The 16,186-nt window shown below is 50.1% G+C and overlaps 1 protein-coding gene across 1 annotated transcript; it reads left to right on the forward strand.

Annotated features, from left to right (window-relative positions):
• Positions 1 to 5,358: 5,358 nt before the first annotated feature.
• Cpn2 (carboxypeptidase N subunit 2) lies at positions 5,359 to 15,925 on the forward strand. The gene is made up of 2 exons (XM_052158256.1): positions 5,359 to 5,443; positions 13,646 to 15,925. The coding sequence occupies exons 1-2, from the start codon at positions 5,378 to 5,380 to the stop codon at positions 15,296 to 15,298; spliced, it is 1,719 nt and encodes a 572-aa protein (XP_052014216.1). The 5' UTR covers positions 5,359 to 5,377; the 3' UTR covers positions 15,299 to 15,925.
• Positions 15,926 to 16,186: the final 261 nt, after the last annotated feature.

Below are 16,186 nucleotides of genomic sequence, written 5' to 3' on the forward strand. Positions count from 1 at the left end.
GCGGCCCCAGGGCAAATGTGCCCCATCTTGTCCTGTGCCCCTGAGTCTTCTATAGAGAAGCAGGCATTTCAGGACCTTCTACTCCCAGAGAAATCTAATTGGTCATTTAAGAAAGAAAGAAAGAAAGAAAGAAAGAAAGAAAGAAAGAAAGAAAGAAAGAAAGAAAGAAAGAAAGAAAGAAAGAAAGAAAGAAAGAAAGAAGGAAGGAAGGAAGGAAGGAAGGAAGGAAGGAAGGAAGGAAGGAAGGAAGGAAGGAAGAAAGGAATAAGGAAGAAAAGAAGAAACCAACCAACCCAGGGGTCTCTAGGTCGGTGCCTAGGTGACTTTCAGAGGGGCCCTCTGCTACACCCTTACTACTCCCGAGAAGAAGCTTCCCATGCCCAGCCCCCTCAGCCTCTGTAAACTTAATGATGACAAGGCCTGCTCACATGGTGAGATAGTTCTCTGCCGGCACAGCCGTGCCTCAAAGTATTATATATGCTGCTTTCGTCTTTCCCCTCGCTTCTCCTTTTATGCCGTGGCCTGACTCTGTCTCTTCAAGAGAGGGGTCCCCTCTTTATCTGCTGCTGAAGGCAGACTATGTCCTCTCTCTGAGAAGCTTTGAATCTTTTAGCTCCCTGCACTGCCTTGGAGGACGTTCTGAAGACAGAAGACACCTGTGCTGTCCGATCCTAGGCAGAGTTGTCGGCGGCGGCGGCATCTATTGCACCAAGTTCAGCCTTTTAGAGGAGAATGTTTGAAGCCTCAAGCCTTCCTTTGAAGAGCTTAGCCCTTTGCAGTATAAAATCGTGCCAAATGGCTAAGATCTCAAAACACGAACATCAATCGGCTCGTTGAAACTAGCTGAAGAATGCAACCTGCAGTCTGGAGTCCCTGCATGCCCCGCTGCCCTTGCCCACTCTGATTTCGTATTGAAGTATCACAGGCATGCAGAAAGCGGGAGTGTGGGAGTGGACAGCCCCGCACATTTTCAGGATCTGAATAGACACCTGTGTGGTTGGCATGATACCAAGAAATGATATCGCAGCGACCCCCATTCCAAGCTTGTTCTAGGGGGCTTCTGGGGATGCTGGAGACTTTCTAGCTTCCCATTGGCTAGGGAAGGATTCTTACAACTTCCTCTGCCTCTCCACGGGAAGCCTTTGCATGGGCCCAGCTGTTAGGAGTGAAAGAGATCTAGGAGCAGTCAGGGTAAGAAGCAGCCATGCTGGCCAGACCTACAGTCAACTCCAGTGGTCTGGACGAGCACATGTCTTCCCCACCAGCCAGCCCTGTGCTGCCCATTGGCAGCCCCTCTACCAATCCTTTTATGGGCATTACATGCCTGTCTCTGTTTCTAATTTTTGTTCTCCACTTGGGGGAAGCAAAATTGCTCAGAGATGAGATCTTCCAGCTGAACGAGCAAGTGTAATGGAAACCAGGAATCCATCTATACTGCGGTCAAATCCTCCATCAGCTTTAGTCAGCTGTAGCTAGACTACAGCATGTTTGCAGACAGCAGATATCAGGGCACGCTGGAAGGTCACGCGAGGGTGTGGGGTGCTCTGCAGAACCTTCTGCTTGGGGTCTGGTTGTGAACTGAATGGTTTAGTTTAGAGTCTTCTCATTGGGCGACAGTCACCATACATCTACCTTGGCTCTGTTTCCTGCTACAAACTATCTATTTCTGCACATTAAACAGTTTTGATAAGACAACACAGCTTTCTCGGGACAGCTAATACACTGTGCGGAAGTAAAAGCTGTGAAACAAGCAGACATGGTGGCTCATGCCTTTAGTGAGTTCAAGGGTAGCCTGGTCTATAGAGCTGGTTCTAGGATGGCCAGAGCTATGTAGAAAGACCCTCCCTCGAAAACAACACAGGGACACAGAATTTCAGAAGGACCCCAACTGAGCACAGGGATTTGGAAATCTATCTCCAATCTGAGGTGATGCTCATAAGGCCAATCAGAAGTCCCTCTGGGTCTTGGCAATGGGGAACTTACACGATGTCCAGACTCCTCCCCTCCCCCCAGATCCCTGACAGAATAGTTCATAGGGAATGCTTGTGAGAACCAGCATGCTCGATGGCCCAGGGAAGCTGATGTCAGTCAAAAGACATCATCTTTCTATGGCCAACCTGGGTCTCCAAAGTCTTTGCAAAGTATCTATAGCAATTGGTCCACATGCACCAAGGCTGTCTCCAGCCCCGGAGTGAGTGTGAACATGGCTCTGCTGTCTGTGGCTTGCTGGTAGGTCCTGGGGTGAAGAGGAGGAGCTGGGCGCCTCTTTACTGCAGATGGAAGTTTGACACAGTACCGTGCTCCCAAAACTGTCAGGTGCTCCTCGTGAGCTATGTCCAGCCTCAGTGGGCTAAGGCTGGAAAGAGGTGGCATTCACAGTATCCAGTGTCCCCTGCCAATCATCACCTGGAGACACTGGCTGCTTCTGACATTGGCCATGACAGTGGTGTTCCTCACTGTCTCAAAGGCTTGTTCTCAGGACAGCTGTGTTCTAATGACCTGCCCAGTGAGCAAAGTGCACAGTTCCTCCAAATCACATCTTTTAGTCAGGAAAAGAGTTGCACTGGCTAGAGGGTCCTTTTCCACAGGGTAATCCATTTTGCTCAGTTCTTGGGCTGGAATGAGCTCTATGGTCCCTAGAAGTCTGTGATAGGGTGCAGAGTTCAATCCACTTGCCCCATCTGTCCACCAATGTCTGGACTACCATCCCAGCCTTTGTGCAGAGTAGGGAGAGCAGTTGATTCTGGAAGGCTAACAAAGGCCAACTAGAACCAGCATGTTAACAGATGTTTGGGGCCTGGGTGTCCTTCAAAGCTCTTGATGTGCATGCCCCTAACCCCCTCAGCACCATGCAAAATTAGTTCCACCATTATTTTTTGTGTTATTGTTTTTTTTTTTTCTTTCTGCACAGTGCCCAACAGACAGTCCCTGTAGAGGCTCTATGGGCTGCCTAGGGCTTTCACCAGGAGACTGTAGGACCAGGGTTAGAGTACAGACACAGTTGGGTTCTTGGAGCATCTCACCCACAGCCACACAGTTCCCACATGCATCGAGATGGGGGACTGGAGCCGTGAAAGCCAGTTCCGGCCTTGGGAGAGCATGACAACTAGGGCGACAGCCCGAGTCAGGAAGCAGGAAGCAGGTTCTCCGCAGTCAGAACCAGATCTGGCAGTGGAAGAGAATCTGGCTGTTGATGGTCTCTGGAGGGAAGCCATTAGCATTGTTTGATAGAGCACCCGCGCGGCCGGTAACATCTGTGTGGAGCCCACCCACCCACTCGGAGCCCTTCTCCTAAGGACAGAGTCTTCTTGCTTACTGTTATCTTTGCTCTGCCTTCTAGAATGATCATGCTTGCCTTACTAGACAGTCTCTGCAAATAGTCTCAGTTGCTTGGCGGTGCATTTAGAGATTTCTAGGCTCCTGGGGTATTTTAGAATGTGAGCCCTGGTGGGCAGGTTTGGGGAATCTGTCCTTTGCTAGATGCTGCTTGTAACAGATTTGGTGTACAGGATCAACAATAAATGGTATACGAAGGGCGAGTGTGTTCTCTGTGGACATCTTGGTGTGGGGGTCTCAGGCCTGTGCATGTTACCCTTGCCACCTAGATTATGGGTGACCTGGATAGATGGTTCCTCACAAACAGTTGATCTTGGGTGGAGAACAGGCCTTTGGGGGAAAATGTGGCTAGTGGGGACTTTAAGAATAGGTTTGGCAGGATTGACAAATGAAAATGCAAAGTCAAGACAAAATGAATTTCTCAGAGTCACCTTGTAAACTGGTCTTCCTCCCCTAATCACCCAGAGTCTACTGAGACAGGCTTCTGGAATTCCAGATAATGGGGAGAGGGTTTGAAGCTGGACGATTATTTCCTAGAGGAGGTCCTTGTGCAAATATCCCTCCACAGTACATATACATATGTGCACATGTCTGCACTCTGGACACTTCAACACACATGGATGGATGGTCACACACATGGATGGACACACACACACACACACACACACACACACGCACACACACACTTCCCTGAAGCCTCCTTCCTATAGGAGAGAACAAGGATTGGTAGAGATCCAATCACTTGTATTGCGATTAATAGTTGAAAAGCCAGCATTCAATCCGAGCTCTGGCACCCAGATCCCTCTTCTTTGCCCTGATGTCTTGACAAGTGGGGCATGGTGTGTTCCTTCAAGGGCCAAGGCCCTGGGAGCACAGTATACACAGCTGTTCTCATACCTGAGTGTGAGTCTCCCAAGAGATGTGGGTCTCATACCCTGAGCTCCTTGAGGCCACCATCCTGCCTTTGTCAGGACAGGCACCACACGGGGTGGGCCTGGGTACACTAGATTCCTGGTTGTCTCCCTCTTTCTTTTGTTTGTACGGAAAGAAAATGCCTCCTATTGGTCAGTCAGACCTTTGCAGGGTAGGGTGTCATCTGATCATGTGCATAAGAAGTATTATGTCCTAGTAGTTTTTCTAAAAGTAAACAACGCTAAATAGCCTCAGATCACTTGGATAACAGACTCCTGGCACTGGAGTCTTAGATTGCTTCTCTTGGTCATCCCTTCATGCCATATACCTCACATCATGTGAACACGCATATACAATCATGTGCACACAAAACTTACTCAGCCATACCCACCATACATAGTTACTCTTATTTTTATGATATAGAATATGTCTGAGTGTATGTATGCGTGCATGCACAACTCCATTTACTCTCATATGCTCACCACACACACACACACACACACACACGTGCATACACACACATACACACACACACACACACACACACACCTTCATTCACACTCTCAGATGCTCAGATCTCACATGCTCAGTTCACACACACACACACACACACACACACACACACACACACTTTCAGATGCTCAGATCTCACATGCTCAGTTCACACACACACACACACACACACACACACAATATATATGCCCAAAAGAGAACATTCACTAAACAAACAAGTCAGCAAACACAATAGACTGGTGAGTTTTAGGTTTCGTCTTAGTGGCAGGACTGAGGGCTGCAGCAGCTGGTGGCCTCTTAGTCCACACTTAAGTTCATAAGAAAATGACTCTCATCTCAGTGTAGCTTGGAGACACTTTTTGTTTTTTTCTGGAGATACTTTTTATGGACTAGTAGACACTTGGGGTCCCAGAGATGCCAAGCCTGTAGTCTCAGTTAAATTGTAGCCCTATTAGGCTTGGGTCTATGGGAATCATTCAGGGTCATTTTGTAATCTTTATAGACCTTGCCCAAGTGACCTTGGTGACATTCCGGGAACAGTCAATCCCCATGGGGGAGGAACCCTTCCCAGAACTTTGGTCAGTGTTGAGACTGGATTCAACTGAGCACAGAACACATGAAATTCTCCTCTGTTTCAGAGGAAAAACCAGGGCTTCCGGCCCCACCTGCCTGGCCTCTCACGGTAGGCCTGCCTCACTCCTGGGTCTGTGGGGACATGGGGACATCTGGCTTAGGATCCTGACTGGGACACTGGAGAGGGACTTGTTGCTCTGGTAACAAGTAGCTGAGTCCCCTTCCCTGCAAGGGGAAGCCCATGGCAAGGGAAGCTAGCCTTGGTTGGGAAGGGCCTGGGAGAACTTAAGGTGGAAGGTGGCCTGACCTGGCTCTGGGGGGAACTAGGTGTGAATGGGGGCAGGCAGAGTTGTCACAGGCCATGGTCCACCCTGGTTGGTGCCTGACGTCTGACTGTGAATGGAGTCAGACAGAGTGGTCACAGGCCATGGTCCACCCTGGTTGGTGCCTGTCGTCTGGCATAATTAGTGCTGCTGTCTCTTCATTCCCAGAGGGCCAGGCTTAGATGATAACGTTCACATTCATCCTAGAACTAAATTGGATGTTTGTTATTTGTCGAGCGCTATGCAGTCCTTTAAACACACTGTCTAATTGGGGACTAATTTTAACCTTAAGGGTTCTAATCAGGATGTGGAAATTAAGGCTTTGATAGATGGAGAAGGGAACCCTTTGAGCCCACACAGCTAGTAAGCACGGTGTCTGATTTGAACACAGAGCTGGCTAGTCAGACAAAGCCAAAATGCTTTTCCACACCAGGAAGAGAAGAGGAGCCGCCATAGAGAGCTACAGACATTCCATTCCTTCAGTCGGCTGCCATCTCTCTGCCCAGCCCTGTCCCAGCTGAGAGCCAAAATACTGCAGCAGGAGCCTGCCCCCTAGGGGCTCCGTTGAGATACAATCTACTAGAATGCAGAGCACAAGGAACCTGTGCTTAGCAAGGGACACCAGCAGCGACCTGCCAGGTGAAGGAGGGGCAGTCCAGGAAAGCTTGCTGGGGACTCCTACTGGTCTGGAAGGGGGCGGGGTAGAACAGGAGCAGGCAGTGAGAGGGAGCAGCAGGCACAGACGTACTGCAGCATGGCCAAGGGGCTGGAGGCGTGGCACAGCCGGAAAGTGGCAGTACCCAGTCCACACCTTTTATGTCAAAGTGCCAGCTTTTCCACAAACCAACACAGCAAAGAGCCAAGCTGGTCCTTGGCAATGCTGGATCTGAGCGCTGTGGACCAAGATGGACCCCTGTAGGGTACTGGAGTTGGTGTTTGTGGGTGGGGTCAAGCCTCACACCTTATGGGGTGGGGCTGGGAGCCCTGGGACTCACCTGTGCCTAGGGTTTTATACAATTACATACATCTTATAAGATAGCGTTCTTCTTTACCTTAAAATAGAGTCATGTTTATTATGTTGAAATATTTAAAACTTGAAAGCTTGTTCAAGAATAGAAACTTTTATTTATATTTTGTCACTCTTATGCATGTGACAATGTATCTTGTCATCTTGATGATATCCACTCCCAAGCCCCGTCCTTCCCCCATAACCCCAGTACACCCAAACCTACTTTCATGTCTTTGTTGCTTGTTTTTTCATTTATTTTTTAAATAACTCACTGAGTCCAGTTAATATTGCCTGCTGGAACTTGGACTAATCCTGCTGGCTTGACCTGGAGCCAGGCTTGTGTAGGTGACCATGGTGGCAGTAGATTCATGAGGCAACATCTGTGTCCTGTCCAGAGGTCAGCATTTCGCAGCACTCCTTCCTCGGGCTCGAAAGTTCTTTCCACCCCCTCTTCCAAGAGGTTTCTTGAGCCTCGTCTCAGGTGTATTGATGCACAGATGCCCCGTTCAGAACAGAGCACTCTATTCACATTTATTCTCAGACCGTCCACCAGTTAGGAGTATCTGCCTTAGCTGCTGACCCCTGCACAGAAGCTTTCCTGGCCGAGGCTGAGGGTAGCGCTAAACATAAGTGTGTGTGTGTGTGTGTGTGTGTGCGTGCATGCATGTGTGTATGTGTACATGTGTATGTACATGCATGTGTGTATGTGTACATGTGTATGTGCATGCATGTGTGTATGCATGCATGTGTATACATGTATGTTTATGTACATTCAGGTGTGTGCATGCATATGTGTATACATGCATGTGTTTGCATGTATGTTTATATACATTCAGTTGTGTGCATGCATGTGTGTATGCATGCATGTGTATGCATGCATGAATGTTTATGCACATTCATGTGTGTGCATTCGTGCATGTGTATGTACATGCATGTGTGTGCATGCATGCATGTGTGTGTGTGTGTGCACACGAACAAGTGAGCACACATGAGTGACATTGCCTATGGAGGCCAGAAGGTGGCATTGAGTTCTTTGGAGCTAGAAGTACTGACATGGATGCAGAAACTGACCTGGGTGGAGTTGGTGGTCCTCTTCAAGAGCATATATGCCAACCCCAGAATGTACTCTTAACCACTGAACCATTTTCCCATCCTTATTGCTTATATTTCTTTTTTTTTAATTTATTTATTAAGTGTGGGTATGAGTTTATTACACCACGTGCATGCAGGTACCCACAGAAGCCAGAAGAGGGCAGTGTGTCTCCTGGGACTGCAGTCACAGGCAATTGGGAGCCACCTCATTTGGGTGCTGGGAGATGACCCCAGGTCCTGTGCAAGAGCAGTGCGTACTCTTAACCTCTGAGCCATCTCTCCAGCTTCTTAGCTTCTGGGTTTTTTTTTTTTGTTGTTGTTGTTGTTTTTGTTTTTTTGTTTTTTGGTTTTTTTTTATAGTTTGTTCCTTCCGTCTCCTTTCAGGGCCACACTAGCAACAGTAAATCTGTGTGTTAGGTGTCAAGATTGTGTGGTCAGCATGGTTCACGATTAACCAATGCAGAGGCAGAGCCTCAGGGTTTGCTCCACTCCTGGGTCTCAGGTGGGCCTGGAGGTGGGGTGGGCTGTCAGGGTGGGCCTGTGCAAGGTCCCAGACTACACTTCCTGAGGCCGTCAGCCCTTTGATTAGTTTGCTGGCTTAGAGGAAATGAGGTCAGAACTGAGGGCCAGCCAGGGGCACAGAGGAGCAGAGATGTCCTTCTTGCTTGCCAGGGTCCTTGGAACAAGCAGTCACATCCAGCCTGCCGGGGAGGTAGATCCCAGTGCAGGTGGCACAAGGCACACTGGGGTCAGGCCCTGGGCTCCCAGCACCCTGGGAAAGGAGGGGGCTTGGCTCTGTGGCGGATGACAGGTGGAACAGCTGGGGCGGGTAGGAATGCGCTGCCACAGGAGCATTTGGAGAGGATGAAGGCTGTTTGCAGCCAGTCAACCAAAACCATCAGATGAATAGCAGACACATTTCCGAATGGAGGAAAGGCCAGGTGCCAATCACTTGTGGAGTACAGGGCGCTGCTGGGGTCATTAAATGGTCTTTCTGTGTGTATAGCATATGCCTTCCACACTTGATGCCTCTGGTGCAGACCCCCTGCAGTATCTGGAGTGGGAGTGCCCGGTGACTGGTTCTTTTGAGGGAGTGCCAGGGCTGTGAGTCTGCACCTTTCTTGCCACTGAGAAGGAAAAGCATTCGGACCAGGGCTGTGAGGAGGGGTCGCTCTGCTCCGCGTGGTTCCGTCTCACGAGCTCACCAGTGTTTCCACAGCAAACCTCTGATGACCTCCTACCAGAGCTGATTCTTCCCACCATGACCTCTCCAGAGCAGATCATGTACAATGCACCCAGCTCTGGGCTTGGGGCTGTCTCTGTATTTTCTCGTTATAGCTTTCTGAGACCCTCACATAGAAGGCAACATTGTGCTCACTGTTTTAATGATGAAGTGAGGCACAGAGAGGTTCCATCACTTAGCCACGGTACACAGCTAGTCAGGATTTGAGCCCATACTGTCTGGCTTCAGAGTGCTCCCTCTTGGTTGCTCTGCTACAGAGTGCTCCCTCTTGGTTGCTCTGCTACAGAGTGCTCCCTTTTGGTTACTCTGCTACAGAGTACTCCCTCTTGGTTACTCTGCTACAGAGTGCTCCCTCTTGGTTACTCTGCTACAGAGTGCTCCCTCTTGGTTACTCTGCTACAGAGTGCTCCCTCTTGGTTACTCTGCTACAGAGTGCTCCCTCTTGGTTACTCTGCTACAGAGTGCTCCCTCTTGGTTACTCTGCTACAGAGTGCTCCCTCTTGGTTACTCTGCTACAGAGTGCTCCCTCTTGGTTACTCTGCTACAGAGTGCTCCCTCTTGGTTACTCTGCTACAGAGTGCTCCCTCTTGGTTACTCTGTTACAGAGTGCTCCCTCTTGGTTATTCTGCTACAGAGTGCTCCCTCTTGGTTACTCTGCTACAGAGTGCTCCCTCTTGGTTACTCTGCTACAGAGTGCTCCCTCTTGGTTACTCTGCTACGGAGTGCTCCCTCTTGGTTACTTTGCTGCAGAGTGCTCCCTCTTGGCTACTCTGCAGTGGGGATGAGTCTTGGGTTGGGAATGGATCATTTTCTTTTCTTTTTTAAAGATTTATCTATTTACTTTTATGTGACTACACTGTAGCTGTCTTCAGACACACCAGAAGAGGGCATCAGATCCCATTACAGATGGTTGTGAGCCACCATGTGGTTGCTGGGAATTGAACTCAGGACCTTTGGAAGAGCAGTAGGTGCTCTTAACTGCTGAGCCATCTCTCCAGCCCCCAGATCATTTCTTTCTGCCCCCTCCCATCACATTCCATCCTTGTAGACTAAGACAAGGAGGATCATGTCCTATACTTGAGAGGGCCTTGCTCTGACCCCTCTCCTAAGGATACTCCCAGGCCCGGAGAGGGTGACAAGGTTAAGGTTAAGCTATCTGCATAGTTATCTTAAGCCTTGCCTCAGGTACTAGGCCTAGCTAGGGCGGATAGCTCCCGGGAGCCGACGACCCTAGATTGACCCTGCCACTGGGGCCCACGCCCATTGCTTACCTGTGGAACCCTGAAGGCGACTGTGACCCAACCCAACAAGATTCAGCTTGAAAGAGACATGGACCGACAGCAGGCTGGGATAACTCTAGGCCCGAAACTGTGAGGAATGAGCCTGCCAGTGCCTACCTATTCTTTGTCTGATACAAAAGCCTGTGAGCTCAGCAGAGATTCTCACAGCACAGACATGGGCCTGTCCCTGACCCCTTCATGTCTGAGCCTCAGGCTGTGGGAGTCCTGATTTCCCTGTCCTGGTCTTGTCTAGGTTTCTCCATGGACTAGGGTTGCAGGTTTGAGGGTGTTGGAGGTAGGGAAACAGCCCCTCAGACTCCCTCCCAGCCCCATGTCCGCTTGGCCCCACAGGGGCCAGACACTCCTCTAACTCCTGGGTGGATTTGCTTCACCTGATTTCTAGGCCGCCAAGGGAATGAGAGGATCAGGACAGGGTGGCTCAGTGGTGATACTTGTCCTCAGGAGGCCCTGGCTTTCCTCCTGGCAATGCTGGTGTGTGTGTGTGTGTGTGTGGTCTGCAGAGGGCCTCTCAGGTTGTGTCACTGTCTAATTACTATTCTGTTATTGTGGAGAGACATCCTGACCAAGGAAACTTCCAGGAGGAGGCATTTAGTTGGGGGCTGGGTGGCTTACAGATTCAGAGGGTGAGTCTGTGGTCATCTGGTCAGGAAGCCTGGCAGCAGGCGAGCAGGCATGGCGCTGGAGTAACAGCCAGGAACTTACATCTGATCCACAAGCAGCAGGCAGAATGAGACTGGGCTTGGTGTGGGCACGAGTGACACACCTCCTCCAACAAGGCCACGCCTCCTAACTCCCCTTAAACAGTCCATTAGCAGGAAAACAAACATCCAAATATATACAAGCCTGTGGGGGAAGGGGTATTCTCATTCAAACCACCACAATCACTACCCCAGGGCAAAGGCCTCCGAGCCCTCAATTCCCTGAGCTGTATAGCTTTTTATTCTGAGGGACCTTTATCTGGAAACTTCCTTTGAGTGTCAAAGAAATTAGTCAGAAACAGTGGCTAGCATCTGGCTACCCCTTGGCACGGAAATAGTAAGAGCGTCTTGCCTCTTCTCATGAGCTCTGTAGGCCATGTTTCTGGCCTGCTGATAGTCAGGGTCTGGTTGGACTCAGTCCAAGAAAGAGTTGCTGCCTCCCAAACTGCTCACCCCGCCTTGGGGCGGCCCACTCAATTAACCAGATGGGTCGGTCTGCAGGAGTCAGTCCTGGCCAGCAGGGGGCAGCAGAGAAACACCCAGAGGCGATTCCTGGCTTTCTTTTATTTTTTACTTTCTATTTTTAGTAAAGTCAAATGTATTCTATCTACGAGATATTTTCTTATGACATTTTTTTTGCTCAGATGCTCTCTTTGTAATGAAGGCACTTGAAACCTAACAGCAGTTAGCATAGTTCCTATCTGCTCGTTTATAAATGTGCTCTTTTAGATCTCACGATCACCCTGACGTCATCAGTTCAGTTATTATCCCCAGTTTGCATATGAGGAAGTTGAATCACAGGTAATAACATACCTGAGGTCACTAGACTAGAAAGTCACGAGCCTGGGATTTGAACTCACAGGGTTTGAACCTCCACAGGTCATGTGGCTAGGTGAGACACCACCATAGAGTGTTTCACAAAGTGTGTGTTTTCTGAAGGGCGGGGGCTCCTGAGCCCCAGTTGGTCTTGCCAGGTGGGAACGTGAGCCTATTGTTTCCAGATCATTCTGAAATGGGGACTTTCAGTGTTGAACTCCCAGTTTGTATGTGTGGCCTATGAAACCACCACAGACTAAACAAAAGGCACCTGTAAGCTACACCACTCGTTTGTAACCTGTTAGTAGATGCAACAGTTTTTTGTTTTGTTTTGTTTGTTTGTTTTGATTTTTCCTTTTGTTTTTTTGTATTTTGTTTGTTTGTTTTCTTTTGTTTTTGTTTGTTTTGTTTTGTTGTGGGTTTGGTTGGGGTTTTGCTTTGCTTTTTTGTTTTTTTTATATTTGCTTGTTTTGAGCCAGGACCTCTCAATACACCCCAGACTAACTGTGACCTTACTGAACTTACTAGTTATCCCAGGCTGGCCTACTAAACTTAAAACTAAAACCCCTGCGCTCTCTCTGCCCCAGCCTGCACAACACTGTGAATGGTACACACTGCTGAGAACCACTGTGCTAGACTTCCTTCCTTCCTTTCTTTTTCTTTTTCTTCTTCTTTCTTTTTCTTCTTTCTTTTTCTTTTTCTTCTTCTTTCTTTTTCTTCTTTCTTTTTCTTTTTCTTCTTCTTTCTTTTTCTTCTTTCTTTTTCTTTTTCTTCTTCTTTCTTTTTCTTCTTTCTTCTTTCTTTTTCTTCTTTCTTTTTCTTCTTTCTTTTTCTTCTTTCTTTTTCTTCTCCTTCTCCTTCTCCTTCTCCTTCTCCTTCTCCTTCTCCTTCTTCTTCTTCTTCCTCCTTAGTGAAAATTTAGTAAACTAGAAGCTTTTTCTCCCTGGGTTTCCAGTAGAACCTTTGTGTCTGAACTGTACAAAGTTCCCTGGTTCTGGGACAATGGGGAACAGGCGGGCGGGTAGGGTAGTACTCGGGCTGTGTCACCTTTAGCTGACCCAACTACGGGCATGGGGTAGGAGCTGCTCTCAGCCAGGCCCTGGAATATGCTGAGCTCGGGGACTATGGGTTAGAAATTTCCAACTCGGGGCTAATTTGCTCATGCATGTTATACGTCGTACTATCTCCAGAAATTCCACACCACTTTTCCTCACTACGCCCTTTGCTCGCCTTTTTGACTCTTTCCAAGTCATTCTCCAATCTGGAAAGAACGTGAATGTTCCAGAAGACACAAGTCTTGGTTCGGCCATGGTCACTAATCTGCAGGGTGTCTGGACAGGCAATGTGATGCCGTCCTTGAAATAAGAACTAGGCCATTGCCCTCGGTTTGTTTGTTTGTTTATTGGTTTTTCGAGACAGGGTTTCTCTGTGTAGCCCTGGCTGTCCTGGAACTCACTCTGTAGACCAGGCTGGCCTCGAACTCAGAAATCTGCCTGCCTCTGCCTCCCAAGTGCTGGGATTAAAGATGTGCACCACCACCGCCCCACCACCGCCCGGCTGGCTACTACCCTTCACAAGACTGCTGAAAGGTGGTAGGAATCAGCTGCTAAAACCATAAGCTGAGACTGGGATTCAGTAGTAAAGATTTCCTATCACGTAACGGGCTTCATTTCCATCCCCAGAGATGCAACTGTCCCCCAAAACACACACACCACCTCCACGGGCTTATTCTCACTCACAGCCTGATTGTGCCTTGGGGGCTCACTGTCTGATGCTCTGTGATGCCCTTACTAAAGGCATCTTTTTGTTTTGTTTCCTGTCCTCCTTAGATCCAGAAGATGTTCCTGGAGGCCTGGCTATGCTGGGCCTCACTCCTGCTCCTGGTCAGGCTCGCCCAGCCTTGCCCCGTGGGCTGTGACTGCTTCGGCATGGAGATATTCTGCTCAGACGAGCATCTGGTCGCTGTCCCCCAGGACATCCCCTCAAACGTCACAGCCGTCGTCTTTGTGGAGACTGCCTTCACCACAGTGGGGACCAGGGCTTTCAGTGGTAGCCCCAACCTGACCAAGGTGGTCTTCCTCAACACTCAGGTCCATCACCTGGAGCCCGATGCCTTCGGGGGACTGGCCAGGCTGCGGGACCTGGAGATCACAGGCAGCCCCTTCTCCAACCTCAGCGCCAACACTTTTTCTAACCTGAGCTCTCTGGGGAAGCTCACCCTGGACTTTGACAGGCTGGCGGCTCTGCCTGAGGACCTCTTTCACCACATGGATACCCTGGAGTCCCTCCAGCTTCAGGGAAACCAACTCCAGACCTTGCCCGGGGGACTGTTCCAGTCTCTGAGGTCTCTGAGAAGCCTTAGCCTGGCTCAGAACCGCCTGAGAGAGCTGCCTACCGGGCTGCTCCAGTCTCTTACCAGTCTGCAAATACTGAAGCTGAGTGACAATATGCTAGCCGGACTCCCAGAGGGAGTGCTGGGCGGCCTGGGCAGCCTGCAGGAGCTCTTTCTGGACGGCAATGGTATCACAGAGCTGTCCCCACAGCTGTTCTCACAGCTGTTCAGCCTGGAGAACCTGTGGCTGCAGCACAACGCCATCCGCCACCTGCCCACCTCCGTCTTCTCCTCCCTGCACAATCTGACCTTGCTAAACCTGAAGGACAACGCCCTGAGGACTCTGCCCGAGGGTCTCTTTACCCACAACCCAGGCCTGCTCCACCTGTCCCTTTCCTACAACCAGCTGGAGACCATCCCCGAGGGCAGCTTTGCCAGCCTGTCGAGTCTGGTTTCCCTCACGCTCTCACACAACGCCATCGCCTCCCTTCCTGGGGAGGTTTTCAGGAACCTTGAGCAGTTGGTCAAACTCTCTCTGGACAGCAATAACTTGACGGCCTTGCACCCAGCCCTCTTTCACAACCTGTCCAGGCTTGAACTCCTCAACTTGTCCAGGAACCAGCTGACCACGCTCCCCGGGGGCATCTTTGACACCAACTATGACCTCTTCAACCTGGCCTTGGTCGGCAACCCCTGGCAGTGTGACTGCCATCTGTCCTACCTCACCGGCTGGCTCCGTCTCTACAGTGACCGGATCTTCAACACCTATACTTACTGTGCAGGCCCGGCATATCTCCAGGGCCAGTTGGTGCCAAACTTGAAGCAGGAGCAGCTGATATGCCCGGTCAACCCAGGCCACTCCAGCCTCAGGGCCCCGGGGCTGGGTGACAGGGGACCAGCGGGCAGTTGGGATCTAGCCCTGGAGGGGAGGGCAGCCCACAGCCAGTGTGCCTATAGCAACCCTGAGGGCACTGTGCTGCTCGCCTGTGAGGAGGGCCAGTGCCGCTGGCTGAGCATTCAGCTGTCTTCCCGGGAGGGCTCAGCCTCCTCAGCAATGGCCTTCAATTCCAGTCAGGAGTGGGAGGTGAGGTCAAGCTGTGGCTCCCTCAGGGTCACTGTGTTTATTGAGGCTGGGGCTGCTGGGCCTTAGGAGCAGCGGATTCAGAAGCCTCAGGGCAGAGGGGACAGAATGTCTGAAGCTAATGTAAGAGGCGTGGCCACAGTTCCAGGGTAGAAAGGTGAGAGGTCAGCTTCACCTAGGATTTCCTGGTCTTCCGTCACCGTCACGGTCACCATCTTGGAGCCTCAGGCCTAACAAGTTCATCCTCACACCTTCCAAGGTACCCAGGAGAACCACACCATGGTCTAGCACAGTGGTTCTCGACCTTTCTAATGCTGTGGCCCTGTAATACAGTTCCTCATGCTGTGCTGACCCCAACCATACAATTACTTCACTGCCACTTTTATAACTGTAATTTTGGTACTGTTTTGAATGATAATCTAAGCATTTTTTTTAAGAGATAGAGGTTTGGCAAAGGGGTCCTGACCACTGGCCTGGAGATTATGCGACACCCCCAAGACTTCAGTGTTTTTCTGTCTTTAAGCCCCACCCTACTCCCTGCTCTGAGTTCTAGCCTTGAGGTGTGTTCACCTCTACTCTAATTATACAAAGGAGAGGCCGTGTCCCTTTGATAGATCAAAGATCAATAGTCAGTTCTGATGTCTTGGCCCCAATTTTGTCTTTAATGGCTAGAGAGAGGAGAAGGGGGTGAGAGGACCTGAGGTGACTGGAAAAGGGCAGGGTGGGGCTGTGCTGGGGGGCGGGGAGAGATTGTCCTGGCCGCCTCTCAAGCTGCACCCAGGAGAAATCAAGGCAAGAATGTGCCCTAGGGCAGAGCCCAACTGTATGGCTCTCAGGGAGGCAGTGTGGCATTGCCTCTTCAGCACACAAGGTGGCTGTTCTCTGAGAAGAAAGAAAATGCATGAGGAGGAAGGGGGAGAACAGGGAGGAGGGGGAGGAGAAGGGAGGAGGAAGGGG

The sequence above is a fragment of the Apodemus sylvaticus genome, chromosome 15 (assembly GCF_947179515.1).
Source record: "Apodemus sylvaticus chromosome 15, mApoSyl1.1, whole genome shotgun sequence".
Lineage (NCBI taxonomy): Eukaryota > Metazoa > Chordata > Mammalia > Rodentia > Muridae > Apodemus > Apodemus sylvaticus.